The sequence below is a fragment of the Otolemur garnettii genome, unplaced genomic scaffold (genome assembly GCF_000181295.1).
Source record: "Otolemur garnettii isolate 467f Iridium unplaced genomic scaffold, OtoGar3 scaffold00008, whole genome shotgun sequence".
Classification (NCBI taxonomy): Eukaryota; Metazoa; Chordata; class Mammalia; order Primates; family Galagidae; genus Otolemur; species Otolemur garnettii.
Window position 1 is genome coordinate 33,421,505 of NW_003852403.1, and position 21,991 is coordinate 33,443,495.

The 21,991-nt window shown below is 33.5% G+C and overlaps 1 protein-coding gene across 1 annotated transcript in view; it reads left to right on the plus strand.

Annotated features, from left to right (window-relative positions):
- PTEN (phosphatase and tensin homolog) overlaps positions 1–21,991 on the plus strand; it is a 98,939-nt gene that overhangs the window by 47,303 nt on the left and 29,645 nt on the right. Inside the window, exons 3-5 of the mRNA XM_003783677.3 lie at positions 8,118–8,162; positions 14,004–14,047; positions 15,827–16,065. Coding sequence (XP_003783725.1) covers positions 8,118–8,162; positions 14,004–14,047; positions 15,827–16,065 — 328 coding nt within the window. The remainder of the gene's footprint in view (positions 1–8,117; positions 8,163–14,003; positions 14,048–15,826; positions 16,066–21,991) is intronic.

Below are 21,991 nucleotides of genomic sequence, written 5' to 3' on the forward strand. Positions count from 1 at the left end.
CACAGGCGCCCACCACAACGCCCGGCTATTTTTTTTTTTTTTTTGGTTACAGCCATCATTGTTGTTTTGGCGGGCCGGGCTGGTTGAACCCACCACCTTAGGTGTATGTGGCTGGCGCCTTAGCCACTTGAGCCACAGGTGCCGAGCCCAAACTTTAACTTTTTGCAATTTGTTGGCCGACAGTTGTTATCCTATAATTTGATTGCATTTCTTTAATTGTGAGGTCAAACCTCTTTTTGATGTATTGGCCACATGTATTTTTAGGGTATTTGTGTATACTATGTATATGTTTAGTGACCCTACCTTCAACCTAGTTTTCTTTTAGGTTGTTGTTTTTCTTTATGAACAGTAAGAAAAAATAAGGAAACTAGTTGTACTCTTTCTTTCATTTTATCATGACTGCCTCAGTTGCTATTTAAATTTTGTGATTACAAGATTCAAATGAAGCAGTGGATAGTATAAAGATCTTGGTGGATTATCTTATGGTTTGAATTATTGATTGCTATCTGCTGTACTAATATGTATAATAATAGAATATCAAAGATTTTTCTGTTGATAGCTATTAAGAAATATTCTTTTAAAAATAGCTTTGCTTCATTAGTATATAGAAAATGCTTTCAGAGAAATGTTATGTACTCATTACTAGTGATTTATGAATTAGAGAAATATTCTCTTAGAGAAGATGGAAGTAAAGAACTTAGGAATTCCTGCTTTTCCCCCTGTCTCTAAGAGCATTATACATCTGTTTAACTTGTGGAATTCTAATTTCTTTATTGTTCTTTTTGACCTGAACAGTCTCCCCTCCTCCTAGCCTTTTCTTTTGTTTTTAGCATTTTTATATTCCTTTGTATATGCTGCTGTTAAATATATTCATCTGATTATTCTCCCACTCTTTTTTTGTATACACAAACACACCCTTTAAACTTGAGCTTTGTAAATTCTCTACAGCTATGTTGGTTGGTCTTAGATAATTTCTGTTTTTCCTGCTTTGTATTTTTAAAACTAGAATCTTTGTTTATATAGAATTTTTGGTTTTAAAGCTTCTAATCTTTTTTAAATTGAGTTATGAATTCTTAGTCTGTTACTTAAATGAAGCTTTTGAAATCTGTTTTACTGATCTGTATCATATCTAACTATGCCAGTATTTCCTTCCTTGTCTGACGTGAACTCTAAAATTATATGAACACTTTCTCCCTGTTTCCTGGCATTTCCACTTCAAGTTGTTCCTCATTCTTAGTTAGAAATATGACTAAAGTTGTAGTTTCTTTCTGCTCTAAGGACAAAAGAAAATGAAGTATATTAAGAATATGTTAGAAAACTGCATATAGTTAAAAGTATTTTGGTAGATATTTTGACAGGTGCAAAGTCCCTATTATTTACTGTTTCTTTCATCTGTTCCATTTTTATGCTCTTAGATTATATCCATTTCTACTGCCTGAGGAGACATGTGTATTGTGCTTCAGTGGATTTTTTTATATATATATAGATATGTAGCAGAGGTGTCTAACATGCAGCCTGTGGGCTACTTGTTGATTTTGTGAGGACTTTTTTTGCTTGTCTGTGGTGTCAGATATCACAAAAAGTATGCAAGGACCTTTTTTGCTAATCAGCTTTCATTAGGTAGTTTCATTACAATGAGGCCGAAGACAACTCTTACTCTTTTAGTGTGCAAGAAAAGAAAAGAAAAAAGGTCGGATACCCCTGTAAGAGCTCTATTCAGTATGGTAGTCACAACCTATGTGTAGCGATTATATTTAAATTTAAATTAGTTAAAATAAATTTACTTATTTGCATTAGCTACATTTCAAGCTCAAAAATAGTAGCATGTGGCTAGGGACTACTGTATTGGATAGCATGGAGACAGAACATTTTCCTGTTGGATAGTGCTATTCTAGGAAGTTGGTGCTATCTCATTCCAAATGTTCTAATTTCTGAAGATAATGTATTCCTTTTATTTCTGTTCTCTGTTGTTAATCAAAAGAAATTTGAGGTTTGTTTAAATGTAGGCTACATTTTACAAACTGATACAAATTAATTTTTGAGGTATAATTTGTATATAATGCAGTTAGTTGACAGAATTTCCACACACCCATGTAAACACCATCAAGTTAAGATTTAGAACCTTTGTTTTATAAAAAGTTTCCTTGTGCCCATGTGCAGATAATCTCCAAACCTGGACCCAGGCAGTCTCTGATCTGCTTTCTATCACTATAGAAAGTTTTACCTGTACTAGAATTTTGTATTAAATAGTCATAATACATGGCACTCTTTTTGTCTTCTTTCTCTTAGCATAATATTTTTGAAATTCATCTCTTGCTCATATCAGTAATTTTTATTGCTAAATAGTATTTCTTTGTATAAATATGACATATTTATCAATTATTTATGGTAGACATTTGAGTTATTTTCAGTTTGGTTTTATTATGAAGAAAGCTGCTATGAGCAGTTATGTAAAAAAGTTTTGTGGACATACATTTTTATTTCTGTTGGTTAAATACTTGTGAATAGAATGGTTGGGTCATACAGAACTAAGCACAGGAAAAAATTTTTGTGACCTTTGGTTTAAAGATATCTTAGACCATACATAATTTACCATATAAGAAAAAAGGGACAAATTAGATGTCACCAACATCAAAACTTCTGTTCTTAGAAGACTCAATTAAGAAAATGGAAAAGCAGCCAGGTATCGTGGCTCACACCTGTAATCCTAACACTCTGGGAGGCTGAGGCAAGAGGATCGCACCTAGAGTTTGAGGTTGCTGTGAATTCTAACACCTTGGTACTCTACCCAGGGCAACAGAGTGAGAATCTGTCTCAAAAAAAAAAAAAAGAAAGAAAGAAAGAACGAAAGAAGAAGGCAATCACAGTTTTGTAGAAAATATTTGCAATTTGTATATCTTACAAAGGACATGAACCTGCTGTATGTATAGTAAGTAGTATATAACTTTCTGAATTTCTTCAGTGAGTTATAGGTCCCTTCTTCCAATGTGTTCTTTTCCTTCCAGTTTTATGCCTCTTTTTTTTTTAAATTAAATCATAGCTGTGTACATTAATGCAGTCATCGGGTACAGTATGCTGGTTTTATATACAATTTGAAATATTTTCACCAAGCTGGTTAACATAGCCTTCATGGCATTTTCTTAGTTATCGTGTTAAGACATTTATATTCTGCATTTAGAAAGATTCACATGTACCCTTGTAAGGTGGACCATAGATGTGGTCCCACCAATCACCCTCCCACCACCCATCCTGCCCTCTCCCTCTCCCCCATAGCCATATTCTTGGGCTATAATTGGGCTATAGCTTTCGTATAAAAGCTATAAAGTAGTTTCATAGTAGGGCTGAATACATTGGATACTTTTTCTTCCATTCCTGAGATACTTTGCTAAGAAGAATATGTTCTAGCTCCATCCATGTAAACATTAAGGAGGTAAAGTCTCCATCTTTCTTTAAGGCTGCATAATATTCTATGGTATGCATATACCACAATTTATTGATCCATTCGTGGATCGATGGGCACTTGGGCTTCTTCCATGATTTAGCAATTATGAATTGGGCTGCAATAAACATTCTGGCACAAATATCTTTGTTGTAATGTGATTTTTGGTCTTCTAGATATATACCTAGTAGAGGAATTGCAGGATCAAATGGCAGGTCTATTTTTAGTTCTCTAAGTGTTCTCCAAACATCTTTCCAAAAGGGATGAATTAGTTTGCATTCCCACCAGCAGTGTAGAAGTGTTCCCCTTTCTCCACATCCACACCAGCATCTCTGGTTTGGGGATTTTGTGATATGGGCTAATTTTACTGGAGTTAGATGAGATCTCAAAGTAATTTTGATTTGCATTTCTCTGATAATTAATGATAGTGAGCATTTTTTCATATGTCTGTAGACCATGCACCTGTCTTCTTCAGAGAAGTTTCTCTTCAAGTCCATTGCCCACCCTGAGATGGGATCATTTATTCTTTTCTTGCTAATACGCTTGAGTTCTCTGTGGATTCTGGTTATTAAACTTTTGTCAGAGACATAACCTACAAATATCTTCTCCCATTCTGAGGGCTGTCTGCTTGCTTTATTTACTGTGTTTTTGGCTGTGCAGAAGCTTTTTAGTTTGATCAGGTCCCAAAAGTATATTTTTGATGTTGCTTCAATTGCCCAAGGGGTCCTCCTCATAAAATTTTCACCCAGGCTGATTTCTTCGAGTGTTTTCACTACACTTTCTTCTAATACTTTTATAGTTTCATGTCTTAAATTTAAATCTTTAATCCAGTGAAAGTCTATCTTAGTTAATGGTGAAAGGTGTGGGCCCAGTTTCAGTCTTCTACAGGTGGCCAGCCAGTTCACCTAGCACCATTTGTTGAATAGGGAATCTTTTCCCCACTCAGTGTTTTTAATTGGCTTGTCAAAGATCAGATAACGGTAAGTAGCCGGGTTCATCTCTTGGTTCTCTATTCTGTTCCTTGCATCTACCTCTGTTTTTGTGCCAGTACCATGCTGTTTTGATCAGTATCGATTTATAGTATAGTCTGATGTCTGGTAGCGTGATTCCTTCTGCTTTGTTTTTATGTCTGAGTAATATCTTGGCTATTAGAGGTTTTCTTCTGATTCCATATAAAATGAAGTATTATTTTTTCGAGATCTTTAAAGTATGACAGTGGGGCTTTTAATAGGGATTGCATTAAAATTATGTATTGCCTTGGGTAGTTTAACAATGTTAATTCTTCCCAGCCATGAGCATGGTATGTTTTTCCATTTGTTAACATTTTCAGCTATTTCTTTTCTTAGAGTTTCATAGTTCTCTTTATAGAGATCTTTCACATCCTTTGTTAGGTAAACTCCCAAATATTTCATCTTCTTTGGCACTACTGTGAATGGAATAGAGTCCTTTGCTGTTTTTTCAGCTTGACTATTGTTGATATGTATGAAGGCTACCGATTTATGACTGATTTTATAGCCGCTGTATTCCTTCATCACTTCTAAGAGTTTTGCAGTAGAATCTCTGGTGTTTTCCAGATATACAATTATATCATCTGCAAAGAGTGCAGTTTTATGCCTCTTTAGAGAGTAGATTTTCTTAAGTATTGGGAATCACTAGTTTGGAGCAGAATCATAAGTACTACTATTTTTTTTTTTCTTTAACTTGAGGTGATAGAAGAGAAAGTAGTACTATGCAAATAAAGAGTTACAAGTACATTTTTAACAAGACAGCTACTTTATTGGATATATAACTGATTAAGTAATTCTGACAACTGAGAGGTAACCAAGAGCCAGGTAAGGATTAGAATGTTGGAGCAGAGTTGAGGTGTTTTGTTTTTATTTCTTTTTAAAGACTCAGGTCTATGTATTAGTAACAGCAGTAATAGCTGTACTTATACTAGGATTCTAAGATTGATTAAGCATGAATACAGCAGGAGAAATATGTACGGTTACCAAATAGTTAGCTATAGGAAAAAGCAAATATTTTGTTTTTTTCATTTACTAATTTCTCTTTTTCACCTTTCTTAGGATTAGTAGGAGCTGTCCAGTGTCTGTGGGCTGTTTTGTAAAAGCTGGTTCTCCACCGAGTTTATTATGCTGCGTGGAGCATTCGTTATAGTGGTTGTCTGCACTTGGAGTTTTGTGTTACCACTGTGTCTACAGTAGTGTTTGTCACATAGCAATTGCTCAATAAATATTTGTTACATTATTTTCTTGAAAATATAGTCTACCACACCTTTCTTCTGCAATCTTTTTTTAAGATCATTCAGTGGGTTTTTTTCCTCAGATATTATATTTTTCTGACCTAGAATTTCTGATTTTTATATTTTCTTCATCTTTATTAAAACTTTCATATTTTGACTCATAATCATTTTCCTTTACATTCTTGTATATATTAACATTAACATCCTTTAATGTCCTTTTCTCCTAATTCTAAAATCTAGTCCATCTTAGAGTCTGATTGTATTGACTGCATTTTTTTCTTAGTAATAGGTCACATTTTTCTGCTTTGTTTAGTAAATTTTAATTATGTGTTGAATGTCATAGGGATTCTGGATTGTTTGTTCCTTTAAGGGTTCTAAGTTTCAATTTGGCAGGCATTTAAATTAGTTGTTGATCTAGTATTATCATGGTTGGTGTTCTTTGTTAGGGCAGGCCTAATTCAGATTTGTCCTTTGTCCTACTGCATGGTCCTTACTTCTAAGGTGTGACCTTTCTGGAGTCTCAGCTGAATATCTGAAATGCCCAGGCTAAAGTCAAGGAGTGGAGTGTTTTTTTCTTAAGAATCTTAGTTTATTTGCAACACTATAGTATGATATAAAAATAAGTTAGAAATATGCTTATACTACTGAATAACATAATTTTTCATATTAAAGTTCATGAACTCTGTTTTGTTTTTTCCACATCTCACCACATACATATTTTAGGACTTCCAGTAATTTTATTGTAATTTTGGTTACACTATGTATCAATATTGAATTTGTATGTGACTGTAACTATATAAATACTATTCACAGTTAAGCATTGTAGTATATTGGGACTGCTGTATTCCTGTATGTTTTCCCTGGAGTTTTAATTGTCTCTTTTTTCACTGTTGTTAATTTTAATTAATAAACTTACCTTTAATTGTATAAACCTCAACGTACTTGATCATATTTGGTATTATATCCATTTTATCTTCTTTAGAAGCCTTCTGATCTGCCTAATGTGCATTAATTGCTCTCTAGACTCTCTGTATGACTGTTTGAGATGTTCTTTCACCATCATTCTGGGGATTCTCTTTGCCTCTCTTGTGAGTTGAATTCTTCACTTTCTAGAACCTGTTGTCATTTTTCATGGTTTCCCACCTTTGTTTTGGTGGAACACATCTTTCAGTAACTTCAAAAGTGTAATGAAAGCAAAATTATTTGAGATTTTGCCTATTTTAAAATGCCTTTAGTATATACTCACACTTGAATCATCTTGATATAGAATTCTAAAGGGTGAGAATAAGTTTTCCTCAAAATTTTTGCCCTGTTATTTGTTGGCTCCTAGTGTTGCTGTTGAAAAAGGTAATGTCATTTTGCTTATAGATTATTTTTATGAAACCTCTTTCTTCTCAGGCAGCGTTTGGAATCTCTTATTTGCTTCATCGGTACTCAGACATTTCACAAAGATATGCCTCTGTTTGGGTCTGTTTTCATCAATTTTGCTAAATACTAATGCACCCTTTCAGTGTGAAACCATGTTCTTTAGTTTGGGATATTTTTCTTGAATTATATCTTGGATTTATTCTCATGTCTTTGTCTGTGGAATTCCTAATCTTGTGTTGAACATCCTGGACTCAAATTTTTTTTTTAGTCTTTTGTTTTTTATTTGTTCTATTTCTTAGCCTTATAGTCTTCTAATCCTTCTATTGCCTATCTCATAGGATTAAGGATTAAACACATTAATATAAGTGATTAAAACAATGGTTGGCATGGAGTAAGTGATTGTGTTAGCTGTAATTGTTCAGTTTCTTAACTGTCTTGAGGGAAAGGTCTTTGGTCTTGATTGTTTGACTTATTAGTGGTACATGACCTTGGGCAAGTCCTATAATCTCTTTGAGGCCTGCTTTCCTCTTCTGTGAATAAGCTCTACTTCTTAGGTGTTTGTGAAGGTCAAATAAGAATATATATGTGAAAAACTTAACAAACTTTGTATAGAGGTAATAATTAATAGTTAATACTTGCATCTTTAAGTATCAAAATGTCTGATTTGACAGGATTATATTAAGAAGTATTTGCTGTGACTTTCTTGCAAATCTGTGTGAGCTAGGTGAAGTTGAACTAAATGTTAAAGCTGCTTTTTAAAGAAATTATTTCTTTCAATCTAATGTTAGGTTGAAGACAAGATTATGAAAATATTCTGTGAAAAGCTGTGGCTTTACTTCAGATTGTATAAATCTGTGTACTATAATAATTATATGAGAATGACATGATTACCAACCTAAAACCATGGATGATATTTATTTGGATTATTTATTTATTTTTGCTTAAATGGTATTGAGATTAGGAAAAATAGAATCTGTCTTTTGGTTTTTCTCGATAGTATTAATGTAATTTCAAATGTTAGCTCATTTTTGTTAATGGTGGCTTTTTGTTTGTTTGTTTTGTTTTAAGGTTTTTGGATTCAAAGCATAAAAACCATTACAAGATATACAATCTGTAAGTATGTTTTCTTATTTGTATGCTTGCAAATATCTTCTAAAGTAACTATTACTTACAAATATCTTCTAAAGTAACTATTACGTTTAAGTTATTTCCTTGTTAGAATGAGAGTTAAAGGTATACATTTTAACAGAATTGTATTCCTAAAGCAATTAGTTCAAAAAGTCTGATTGAAAAACATTGTCTGATCATTGTAAGAACATTGTTAGATTTAGAAAGTGTAGTGATGAGGTAAAACAATGTTGGCATAGATTCATGTTACTTGATCTGCTTTAAATGACTTGGCATCTAGCCCATCTTTGAGCCTGTAACCATGTGGTAATTTGAAGTGTTATTCACAGGAGAGCTTCTGTTAAAGCATTAATGGCATCTTCCATGGAGGTATGCTCTAGAACAAATATAATTTTGTTTATTCTGTGTCTCTAGGTCAATTAACTAAAAAGCTATTATTAGGGTATTCTTTAACTGTATATAACAGAAATATGTTATCTAAAAATGTTGAATTGGGTTGTTTCTTTTGTGTGGGAAGGGATTTTTTTTTTTTTTTTTGAGACAGAGCCTCAAGCTGTCCCCCTGGGTAGAGTGCTGTGGCATTACAGCTCACAGCAACCTCCAACTCCTGGGCTCAAGCGAGTCTCCTGCTTCAGCCTCCCAAGTAGCTGGGACCACACGTGCCCGCCACAACGCCCAGCTATTTTTTGGTCGCAGCCGTCATTGTTGTTTTGGTGGGTCCGGGCTGGGGATTCGAACCTGCCACCTTAGGTGTACGTGGCTTGGCACCTTAGCCGGTTGAGCTATAGGCGCCGAGCCAGAAGGGATTTTAAGAATTGCCCACTTGGTAGAGCTAGGTGACAATTAACTATTTTTTTTCTTTGACTGTGGAGGTAAAGATGTGGAAAGTTAAAAAAGAGGAAAGAAGGAAAGAAGAAAATCTTAAATTATGAAGATATAGTTCTTTCCCGGAATACTGCCAATATTCTAAATTTTTTATTAAATTTAATAAAATGAAAAATTGAATGTTAAAATAGCATATAAAATATTATTTTTCTACCTGACCCTATCTTTACCATGTGAATAGGAAATTTTAAAGTGAAAAGTTATGTATACTAATTCGCTGTTAAAATTTTTCTGTAGAGTTTATTTGTAAAATGTAAGAACAAGATTCTCCTCTCCTCTGTCTCTGGCGGGCATTTAAATCTTCATTTAAATCTTTCACAGGGAAAGATTCTCTGTGCCTTGTTGGCTGGTAGAGTGCTTTTTTTCTTTTTTAAAAAAATCTTTAATTCAATAGTCTTTCTGTTCTTAGTGTACTTTCCTCAAAATGAGTAGACACTGATGTTGTTACTCTTAATGAGCTTTCACTCATTTTCTCAGATTCATAAAGAAGCAAGTATTTGTTGAGTGCTTACTGCATTCTAGAAATTATAAAACATGTTGAGCATGGAGGTGAGTAAGATGTAGTTCCTGACCTCACGTAGTCTATATCTAATGTGAAAGGTAGACAAAATATTATATAAGAGGTAATTCTTGTATGGAAGAGAGCAGTGAACAGTGGAAATGGTAAATGGTAATTCTTTCACTATTCTATAGTGAAAGAAGGTTCCATAAAGAAGGCTTGTTTGAGCAGGGGTGAAAGGGATCAGTAGGGGTTGATCCTCAGGAGAAGAAATGGATGGCATTGCAGGCTGAAGAAATAGCAAGTAAGGCTTTTTGCATCATAGTGTTTAGATTTTAGAATATGGTAGATAAGTCATTATGATCAGATTGTGGTATGTGTGTGGAGAGAAATGCAGTGTTAATGGATAACGAAGTAAAATAAAAGGTACTTTAGAAACTTACATTTAGATGGGCCTAGCTTATAAATTGCCTATGCATTTAGGGGATCTTACTCTTTTCCTCATGAACCTCACAAGCATCATTGCAGAAGTCATAGTGTTTCTTTGGAGGCAAATAACTACCAGAAAGCTGTGTACTTTTTATACAACTAGATTTAGCCCAGTTAGGTTTTTTTAAAAAAGGACAACTATCAAAAGCTAGAATGCAATAAACAAGTCATTTAGACTTAGAGTCTCAGTATTGGGCATTTATAAAGAGCCAGAATGGAGGTTGAAAGACACTAAAGACAAATTCTTTGTTTTTCAAAATTTTGTTCTAGTTTTACATATCCAGAGAAAGGGAAGGAAATTCTTTTCATTGCTATATGTATTAGCTTCCTGCTTCCAGAACTTAGGACTTAGGCTCATACTATCAATATCGTAAGCCACTTACATTATTATAGTTAAAGGTGGTGTTGCAGGATAGCCAGGAAACTTGACTGCCTGTTTGTTTTTTATTTCCAAACATTAGATTGCCAGATTAATGAATTATCTCTTTATTAGTTGAGTGTAATTTTTGTTTGTTTTAACTTCCCCAAATTTTACTGACTTGGAAGTTTCTAGAACTGCCAGATTGTAACATGTTTTGGTTTCTGATGTCACTTTCTCATCTTCTCTGCCTTCTTTCTGCCCCTGTTTGTATTTCTGATTCTGGTGAGTCTGGCAAGCAGCAGGTGTTTCTGTTTTCTTTCTTTTATTTTTAGGATTAGAATTCCATGCGATGTAAATGTCTAAAATATTTGTGCTAGTCATACCTATAATTAATAGTCTGTTAAACTTTTTATAGGAATTATGGTATACATGGATAAAGAAGAGTTGGTAATGTGGACTTTCTAATAATTAAAATATACCTGTTTATATCTCTATATTTTTTCAGGCATTTAAGAAGAGACAAAATTAGCTCCATAACATTAACCAGATTTAGGCATACTGATAGTTAATCAGTGTGTTTTTGTGCACATATATTTCATTTTTGTTTCTTTCATACAATCTGCACTCTAGAAGGGATGAAGGAAGAAGGGCAGGCCGGGAATAAAGGCAAATATAGTTCTTTTGAGGAACTTAAGTATGCACTGGATACTGATTTTTAAAAGGCATTTTACTGCATATTCTATTTGACATACTCTTCATCATTTTGTGGTAAACCTTTATTTAGCTATTATTAATTTTATCTATTAAGTTTTCTTTTGAAAGGTAGGAATAGCTTCATTGAAGATAGCAAGGAAGAGACCTGTCTACCTTCCTAGCTAATTCTGTAGCAAGTCTGCAAGTCTCACTTCTCTAGAAGCTTTTCCTATTAATCTCATCCCTTCACTTTGTCTGTTAATTCATAAAAACTTGTTTCCAATGCTTCCTCATTTATCTTATATAAGCAAGTATGAGGTAATGATGAAAAAAGTAGTATCTTTTGAGTGTTAGTTACAAGGAAATATAAATGGTTAAACCTTATTTGCCGTTTGTATATCTTTAATTTCAGTTTATTGAGAGACTTAATGACTAACATACAACAGAAAATGTTAAAAGATTATGTGTGTATGTAAAGAGGACATTTATCAGATTAGATTTTAATTAAGAATGTCTTCATCCTTACCCTGTCCATTCTGCCCTGAGTTCATTTATTATTACCAGTCCCAGCATATGCACACCCATATTCCCTATGCTTATCTATAAAGGTTTTCCTAACTTGTTCTTATTTTCTACCGTCACTGTTGGTTCTGTCTTTTGTGATAAACACTGCTCGGAAGGCTGGCTTTGGCAAAAAATTATTATTGCTTTTGTATATAAAGTTTTTGTACATTTGGGTAGAACTAGTGGAATTATGGAGTAGTAGTAGAGAAAGTTTGACTTTTGTAATTAGAGATACTGAGCTTTAATATTGGTTCTTTGATTTACATGTTAAATGATGGATTTAGAGCAAGTTTTTAAATGTTCTAAATCTCAGTTTTCTCATAAAAGGAGGAAAATATTAACTATTATCACATTTGTGAAAATGAAACAAAAAGTATGGAAACTTCTCTGTAAGGTGTGTGCATGTAGTAGACACTTAGTAGTCATTATTTGCACTTTTCTTCTAGATACTTCTCTTAACAGTAATATTGGAGAACCGTTTTATGAGGGAGAGCTTAAGCAATATTTGCAAACTAGACATTCTGAGATCCTTAGAAAGTATGGGAATTTTAGACAACTGAAGCTGCACAAAATTATGTTTATTTTCTGTTGTGCTGTCATAAGACCAGCTAATTAGATTCTGTTTCTTAGCCCTACAACTCTCTTCTACCCTCTAAGCCTTTACATTATTCCTTATAAAATAATTATGAATTCTTCACAATTCTTCACCATTGACCATTTTTCCTCTTTAATATGGAACAAATAAAGTATAAAATGAGAGCATTTTTTTGGCCAGTCCTCTTTACCTGTCTTATTTTTCATATTAGCAAGTATGAAATTATTTAGCAAGGATGCGTATTATGTGCATATGTCATAATTAAATAAATTTTCTTTCTGGAAAAGCTTAATATATTAACTTATAACATGCTAAAAGGAAAAAAACTTGTTTTGAGTGGTAACATGAAAGTTGATTTATTTCAGGTCTGGCTAGTTAGAAACCAGTGGATTGCAATTTGTTTATGATTAGTTCAACCTTCATTCAGAGTTGTTTTTGAAACTCTATAAAGTAGAGGAACTACATAGATGTTTTTAGAGTTTCTAAATGTATAATACAAGTTCACAATCACTTATTTGAAACTCTTCGGGCCAGATATCTTTCAGTAGTCAGAATTTTTCAGTTTCAAAGTATATGTATTACATAAACACCACAGTGGGGTTTGGGACAGTATGTAGAATGAAATGGGTTCACTGAGTGCATTAATTTAAGACTATAGGCAGTCTCCTAATCTCAGATCAGGATCTGCTGCAGTTGAGTTTGCCATAAGCTTAGAAAATGTTAGGTGTTTTGAACTTTCAGAATTTTGAAATTGGTTAAGGAGCTTATGAACCTGTATTTGTTTTTAAAATGCTACATTTTTATTTTAAATAACTTTAAAATTTTTGTTTTCATTAGTAGTTGGAGTTGCTAGTATGCCTACTGACCACAGCTAATGTAGAACCTCTTTCTGTGCCTTTTAATGTTTATAAACATGGCCAGTTAATTATTAATAAGCCCGTGCACAATGACAAACATATGACTATTAAAAGGACAAATACTGGCGTATTTTAGTAATCCTAAGTAAGCATTTTACTATTCTGTACTGATTTTCTTTCATTACTTGCAGACTTTAATTAAAACTTGTAATCTGACAGATTATTGAAAAAGATGAACTTTAGCTTTCAAAAAGGAAATAGATCTGGTTTAAAATAATTATGTACAAGTAGATTAGCATCATTCAGTTCTCTTTACCTTTCTTTTACCCTTCTGCTTTTACTATTTTTAACATACATCTTTTTGAAGAATAGTTTGAGAATTGTATATGCTCAACTATGAGGTAAAGATAATACTGGAAATAGTTGTTTATAATTTCTTATGAAATGAAAAATGGATTCCTTAAAATAGCACTCAACCTAACAAAAAAAAAGAAAAGAAAAAATACATCCTAATAGCCTGCAAAATTTCATAGAAGAAATTTGAAGGTATGGATGCAGCTGGATTTGCAGTATTTCTTATTAATAGCATCATAGGTTTTTTCTTTTTAACATAAACTTTTAGTAGCTATATTGCAAGTTTTGTAAGCAAATGTATAGACTGTAATTGCATACGCTTAACCTTTTAAGACTCAGTTTCTTTAATTATAAAATGAGGCTAATAGTACTTCATAGAATTCTTGAGATTAAATGAAATAGTGAATATAAAAACCCTTAGCAAAATGCATAACACATTATAAAAGTTCAGGAAGTGTTTGTTTACGTTGATACTCCCCCCTCCAAGTACAAAAGGTAACGTTATATCACATTTAAACTTTTCTTTTAGATGTGCTGAAAGACATTATGACACCGCCAAATTTAACTGCAGAGGTAGGTATAAATGTGTTATAAAACTTAAAACCAATGGTCTGTATCTTACTGTCATAACAATAATGAATCCTGTAGATTATGGAGATACTTATCTTAAGAATGATCTTAGATAATTTGAAAAAATAAGTTTAATTTTGCTCTTGTACTTTTGGAACAAGAATCACATAAACCTGTTAATATTGTCAGGAAGATTAAAGTTCAGAACAGCAGTAATTCCTAGATTAACTGTAGAGTAAGGAGAGAGTTTATCTATTATTTGAGGCAGTTGGAGTAACAGTGAGTGATTATAGAGAGGAAGCAAAGCTGCTTAACTCTTACGTGTTGAGCAATGATATAAAAGTTGAGAAAGAAAACTACAAGAAATATGGATAAGAGGAGCTTGATAGATGAGAATAAGGATCTGCTTTATAAGAGCTTTACTCTAGGCATAAATAAATTCTATCTCAGAGCCTGCAGAAACTCCTATCTGTGGAACCCCTTAAAGCATGAGAGAATTAAAGAGTTGAGAATCTTGGCAGATGCTGCATGATAGACAAAAAGAGAATACAGGTGGATGTTTGCCATTGACCTCTCCTGAAAATCTAGAATGGACTTTCAAATGGATGTTTTAAGAATTTTAAGTCACTGATGATTGACATTGAATATAAATTAACTAAGAATGATTCTTTTTTGGTGGATTTAGGCTATTGCTTACAAGGCAAAACATGCTTTCATTGAGGTTTATCTACCTTTAAATAGATGTGTAGCAGACTTTCATGAATGTTTTTGTGTGCCACTGGCAAAATGAAGAGGGAATGATGGTACTGTTTGTTAGATACTAAATGAAAGCTGTCCTGCTGACTACCTACAATGGTAGTTGTCTACCTGAAGAACTTTTCTGTCACACCAAAGGACTTGACTGTATTTTGTACCATGTTATGTGTGACTTCAGGATATAAGACATACTTTTCACATATTTAGGAATAATAATTAATTAGTACATTAGTTATTTTTAAGGATCTTAATAAGGTGCAGCCAACATGGATACTAAGAAAATTTAATGGTGATATAGCTGAAATCCTATTTTTAGACACGTTTTTAAAAACCTCAACTCTGACTATAGAAACAGAAGTCTTAGATTCTTAATAATTCATGTGAAAAGACCTGAAACTTCATTTGAAAAACTTTATCACGATTTTATACTTTTTATAAGTAATTTTTTCCATTGTCATTTGTAAATGCCTTTAAAGTCATATGTATATATATAACACTAACATTTGCAGGACTACTTTTAAGTAGCACATTTAGCATTTTTATTTTATGGTATGTGAAATGCAAGTCTTCCTATAGTTGAGTTTATTAGTAATTTATAGTTTCTTTGGAATATGTTTTGTGATTATGCAGTATTATAAATATCATTATTCTTTTTGTTAGAAAATGCATTGAGAGCCCTGACAAAAGGACCGTGTGACATTTCTTTTTGAGTTTAGCTCTATTTCTAATATGTTTTGACCTGTGTTACCTCTCTGGATAGTATAAATTCCCAAAATTTATGCTCCTACATAAAGTATAGAAGTAATACTTGACTTTCCTGTCTAATGAATATATTTAAAAGTTAGTGAGAAGTAGTATTCTGTATTCAAAAGTTAGAACACTAACAGGCAATATATTATTTTTCTCTGAAAGCTAGTTTTTAAATACATTTGTTAAGTTAATTTGCAACATTTCTAAAGTTAACTTTTAATTAAAAATTCAGGAGAGATTTTTTTTTCTTATTCTGAGGTTATCTTTTTACCACAGTTGCACAGTATCCTTTTGAAGACCATAACCCACCACAGCTAGAACTTATCAAACCCTTTTGTGAAGATCTTGACCAATGGCTAAGTGAAGATGACAATCATGTGGCAGCAATTCACTGTAAAGCTGGAAAGGGACGAACTGGTGTAATGATTTGTGCATATTTATTACATCGGGGCAAATTTTTAAAGGCACAAGAGGCCCTAGATTTCTATGGGGAAGTAAGGACCAGAGACAAAAAGGTAAGTTATATTTGATATTTTTCCTTTCCTTTTTCTAAATCTAAGTTTTGTTGGAAAAGAGATTTTGGTATTGTTTTTTCTTCAGCTTTATTGAAGTATATAATTGACAAAAATTATATATATTTATAGTATATACTGTGATGTTTTGATATATCAATAAATTGTGAAATGATTACCACAATCAAGCTACTTAACCTGTCACCTCACATAGATGTTCTCACCTCTCCTGTTCCTGTGGCAAGAACATTTAAGACCTCTCTTCAGCTTTCAAGTGCAATAAAAACATTATTATTAACTATAGATCTAGTAGATCTCCAGATCTCACTCATCTAACTGAAACTTTATACCATTTGAACATTTCCCTATTTTCCCACCAGTTCCTGGAAAACAGATTTCAAAAAGATAATTAATAATCATTTATTTCTTCTAAATTTTTTAATCCCTAAATTTTTATAGGGGCAAACAAGTGATTTGATTCCATTTTTCTGTTCATGCTACCATTTTCATATCATGCTAGCAAATCTTGTCCATTAACCTTATTACAAATTTAGTCTTATAAAATCCTTCTAAAATAGCATTTTAAAAAGCATATTGATCAGAAAATGAGCTTTATATTTATGAAGCTTGCTTGACAATTGAATGCCTTTGGATAATAATTCAAATGCCATTACCTAGTAAATACAGTATGGTCCTATTATAATACATAAACATTTTTCTACAATATGAATATTCATAAATGTTCAAAATAGATTAATCAAAAATTCTCTCACTATTCATAAAATACAGACTATATTGAAAATTAGTGACAAATTTAATTTGTGCAGTATTTGAAAGCAAGAACCAAACTCTTGTGAGAACTTTCACAGTGATTTTTCAAGGGATCTATTTCTTTGATATTAAGTATTGCTAATCATGTTAACATTTAATACAAAGAGATTTGGTACATTTCTCCCATTTCTGAGAAGGACAAACTGAAACCACTCTAAGTAGGTGGAACTCATTTACAGAGTTCTAGGGAGGAAGACATCATCACTTTTTTTTTTTTGAGACAGAGTCTTAAACTGTCACCCTAGCATCTTAGCTCACAGCAACCTCCCACTCTTGAGCTCAAGCGATCCCTTGCCTCAGATTTTCTATTTTTAGTAGAAACGGTGTCTCACTTTTGCTCAGGGTGGTTGTGAACTTAGGAGCTTAAGCAATCTTCCCGCCTCGGCCTCCCAGAGTGGTAGGATTACAGGCATAAGCCACTGCACCTAGCCATGACATCATATTTTATGTGAAAAATTTATTCTATTTTTAATAGTTTTTATAATCAGGGAGGTTCTCTAAAAGATTAAGCTAATTCTTAATTCAGCTTCAGAAATGGAAGTGATCATATACATCATTTTAAGGTGTGTAATTATGTTGGTTCCTTGTTCCTTTACCTTTTCCTCATTTCTTATTTTCTAGCCCTTTGTCTTTGTAACTTTTTTGAATTAAATATAAGGATGCCAATATGGTTTTAGTTTATAAAATTAATCTTATATTATTGTGTAATTTTGGTAAATGTTGAAAATTATGGTAGATTGGCTTACATTTCTGCATACTGTTTATAGCCTGGTATGATTGCACTAGAATGAATTATAGAACTGAGGATCTGAAGATGTTTACTTTGGTTTATGCTGTTCATCATCTGGAGGGAAACAATTGCTTTTACTGATTAAAAGTATAGAAAGTAAATTGTCCTACGTGCAAGTGAATAAATGCAGGGCAGCACTGGGAAAGTAGATTGATGGGAAGAAAAACAGAGAAATGGATAAAATTAAAATGCAATAGCAAAGGTAGTAGTAGAAATTTAAATCAGGGCTGATGAGCAGCAGACATTTTGGTAGTTAGAAATTAGTCAAAAAAATTTTTTTACTAAAATAGAAAAGGTTATCTAATACAGAGTGAGAATACTTGATTTAACATCTTCATGTTATAAGTTTAAAAATATGATGAAAAGGCCAGGCACAGTGGCTCATGCCTCTTATCCCAGTGCTTTTTGGAGACCCAGGCCAGAAAATTACTTGAGGCCGGGAGTTCAAGACCTGCCTGGGCAACATAGTGAGACCTTGTCTCTGCAAAAAATTTTAAAATTGTCCAGACACGTTGGTATGTGCCTATAGTCCTAGTTACTTGGGAGGGTGAGGAGTATCATTTGAGCCCAGGAATTTGAAGTTACATTGAGCTGTGATTATGCCACTGCACTCCAGCCAGGGCAAGAGCAAGACCTTGTCTCTTAAAAAAAAAATGGTAAAAGCTATAAATGTTCTTCCAGATATACATGGTGTACATAAACAACATTTTGCTTATAATATTTATTATACTGAAACTTACCTTTTAAAGCATAGAATGTAATAAGAATCTTCATAAGAATTATGTCACACTTTTTCCAGGCAAAAACCAGTGCCCACTACTTGAAAGCAATGAATAAATCTAAGTGATACAAATTAACCAAAGTTAAGCTTTTAGTTCTGCTCAATAGTATATTTTAATGAAAGAATTACCAATATTTAACTTTTAAAATAACAAGTTGAAACTACACCATTGGTTTTGATTTTGCAAATTTTTATGTCCTCTTTGATATCAATTTTGACTTTGGTTTTAGTGAAAATGAAACCTGAAAACTCTAATTCATGAAAGTATAAATGGAATCTGTACATTCTTTTGCCCTGTGAAAGTAGGCTTGTGTCATCAAATAAGAATTCTCTTAAGACTTTTCAGATAGGCTCGGTGCCTGTAGCTCAGTGGCTAAGGTACCAGCCACATACACTGGAGCTGGCGGGTTCAAACCCAGCCCAGGCCTGCCAAACAACAATGACAACTACAACCAAAAAATAGCCGGGCGTTGTGACGGGGGCCTATAGTCCCAGCTACTTGGGAGGCTGAGGTAAGAGAATTGCTTGAGCCCAGGAGTTTGAGGTTGCTATGAGCTATGATGCCATGGAACTCTACCCAGGGTGACATAGTGAGACTCTGCTCACACATAAACACACACACACACACACACGACTTTTCAGATAAATTCATATTGCATCATTTTCTTTGCCTTTAAGTTAATGAAATCATTTTTGGCAAGATCCATATCATTGGTGATGTTAGGAAAGAAAGGATTATGACTCCACATTTTAGTTTAATGTTGAAGAGTTAAACTCTTCACACTTGATCTTAGCCAAAAGGCCAAGAAGCAATTGAAGAGTTATACTCTCTAAAAAGAGTTTGTATTTTATCCATTGAACCAGCAGTATTGGGCTATAGAGTATGTTTTCTGAAAGCCAGTGAACTTCTATGTAGCAAAGAATTTCATAGTTGCTCTCATTTCTTAACAAAACCTCTTGAGAAGTCCTTGATTGAACATCTTGGCTCTCATAAATTTGGCAACTTCACAACAGTAGACTTTTTTTAAAAAAAAAATAACAAATCCTCTTACACAGGCTGTAATTCAAGACTTGGCATTCCTAAGGGAGAATACTTTGACAACAGATAAGATTCCTTTCAGGATTGATAATAGAGACTTGCACCCACTGCATACTAATGAAGAAAGGGGTGGGCAACAAAACCATGGAGAGCTTTTATCTCTGCCTGTATCCCAAACCACCCATGTCTTACCTGACATTAAGGTGTACTATCTGTAGACTACTGAGGTTTCTTCAGAAGTGTTTTTGGCAAAGAAGAACTTTTTACCATTTTAGCATTTTGAAAATGTCAGTGTTCCGTGAAGTTTCTGAAACGGACTCCAAAATAAGAATTATTCTGGCTGGGCATGGTGACTCACGCCTGTAATCCCAACACTTTGTGAGGCTGAGTTGGGCGGATTGCCTGAGCTCACAAGTTCGAGACCAGCCTGAACAAGAGCGAGACCTCCCCCAGCTAAAAATAGCTGGGTGTTGTAGTGGATGCCTGTAGTCCCAGCCACTTAGGAAACTGAGGCAAGAGAATCACTTGAGCCCAAGAGTTTGAGGTTGCTATGAGCTATCAGGCCATGGCAGTCTACCAAGGGCAACCAATTGAGACTCTGTCTCAAAAAATAAAAAAATGAATTATTCTTGGTGTCACATACATGTATTTGATGAAAATTAGTCGCTGGCTAAACTGAGAAGTCATACATGGAAAGGAATGGTGTTTTCGATCTTTTCATGACCTCCTTCAGTGTTTTTTTAATTTTTTATGTCTTTTTAGAATGGATGAAAGTATTTGATAGAATTACTATACCTGTCTTACTTTTCTCTTCCAAGCTACAAATATGTCTGACTGTTACTGAAATACTTGGCCTTCACCATGGGTTTGACTGTATGATACTGTCGTTTGGCATTATAGTCAGATAGTCATATAGGGTGCTTTATGAAGGATTTTGAGTTGGGGCAAATAAAGGTTTTCATAATGGTCTAGGCTTTTTTAACTAAGCTGTACTCTCACATATTCTCTCTTTTTTCCCTGTCTCCTTTTTATACACTTACCCACACTCTGATATAAAGTAGTTAGCTATATGCTGTGCTTATAGCGAGGACTTGCCATATGAGAAACACTTAGGATATTCCATCTCATCATGTTCAGAAATGAAAGGAAAGCCCAAGGATACTTAAAATTCATTATATTTTATTTTCCCTGTTACCAGTTCAAGTTAGATCCAAGAGTAGTCTCTATAATCAAAAATGATGGCATATTTTAATTTGTCAGTGGGAAGATACCTAGTTGTCACAATCTGGTAATATTGTGAATTTACTTCTAAAGAAGAGGAGAGAATATTTGATAAAATGGCAGGTTTTATGAGATATTGTTATAAAATAGGGCCAGAGTGAAAAGATAGCAGAAGTATTTATGAAAATAAAATATAAAGCCTATTGCATCATGTGGTAAAATACAACAGTACCTACAACATCAGTAGAGCTGCTCTAGGTAGGCACTGTGTATTCTCCATCCTCTTGATAGGTTAGAATCTCCCAAGTGGAAGGTAATGTACTAAAAGAAGTAAAAAATGGAGATCTGTACATACTGTTAAGGATGTATTTGGTGAAATTGTTGTGTTTAGCCATTATATGATATTGAGGCTCAGAGTAAAGTAATTTAGCTGAATGATGATCACTTTTAGCATCTTGGAGTCAGATCACTGAGATCTACTGTACTTAGCTCATGCTTAATTAATAATTATATACCTAGAACATGTTTTAGGTGAATTATTCACAAGACCCTAAAGGAGTAACCTAATGTGTTCCTACTTTTATCCCTGTGTTCATTTAAAAAAGAAATTTATGAGCAGATACTGTTGATTTTAGTTTACTAAATGGTACCATTTGCATTTTAGGTTGAAATAGCATTAGAAAGCTAGATAGAATGAATAAAAGTCTATGGAGGGGGTCCTCCCCCAGGAATGTTTCTTTTTGAAAAATAGATAATAAAACAGGCCCAGAAAAGAGAAGTATTGTGATCAATGTTATCCACATAGTTAAAACAACATTCAAAGTAGAATTTGAGTTATACCCTACACTTGAATTTTTTTCTACACTATCAAGGCCACAGATCTTGGCACAGCAAAAGAATTTTGAGACTGTTTAGGATGATTAATCTGTGTCCAGGGTTAGGCTTTCCTACAGGGCTATGTAATACTTACTAAGTAGCTCTTATTTTGAAAGGTTCCTTAGTTTATACTCTCTGTAGAACATTTAATGACTGCTGATTTAAAGAGAATGAGGGTTTATTGAGGCTGTTGGTTTTGAAAGTATAATGCTGCAGTCTCTATTAAAATCTTTGAAATTTAGGGTGGCGCCAGTTGCTAAGTGGGTAGGGCACCAGCTCCATATACCAAGGGTGGCGGGTTCAAACCCGGCCCTGGCCAAACTGCAACAAAAAAATAGCTGGGTGTTGTGGCAGGTTCCTGTGGTCCCAGCTACTCGGGAGGCTAAGGCAA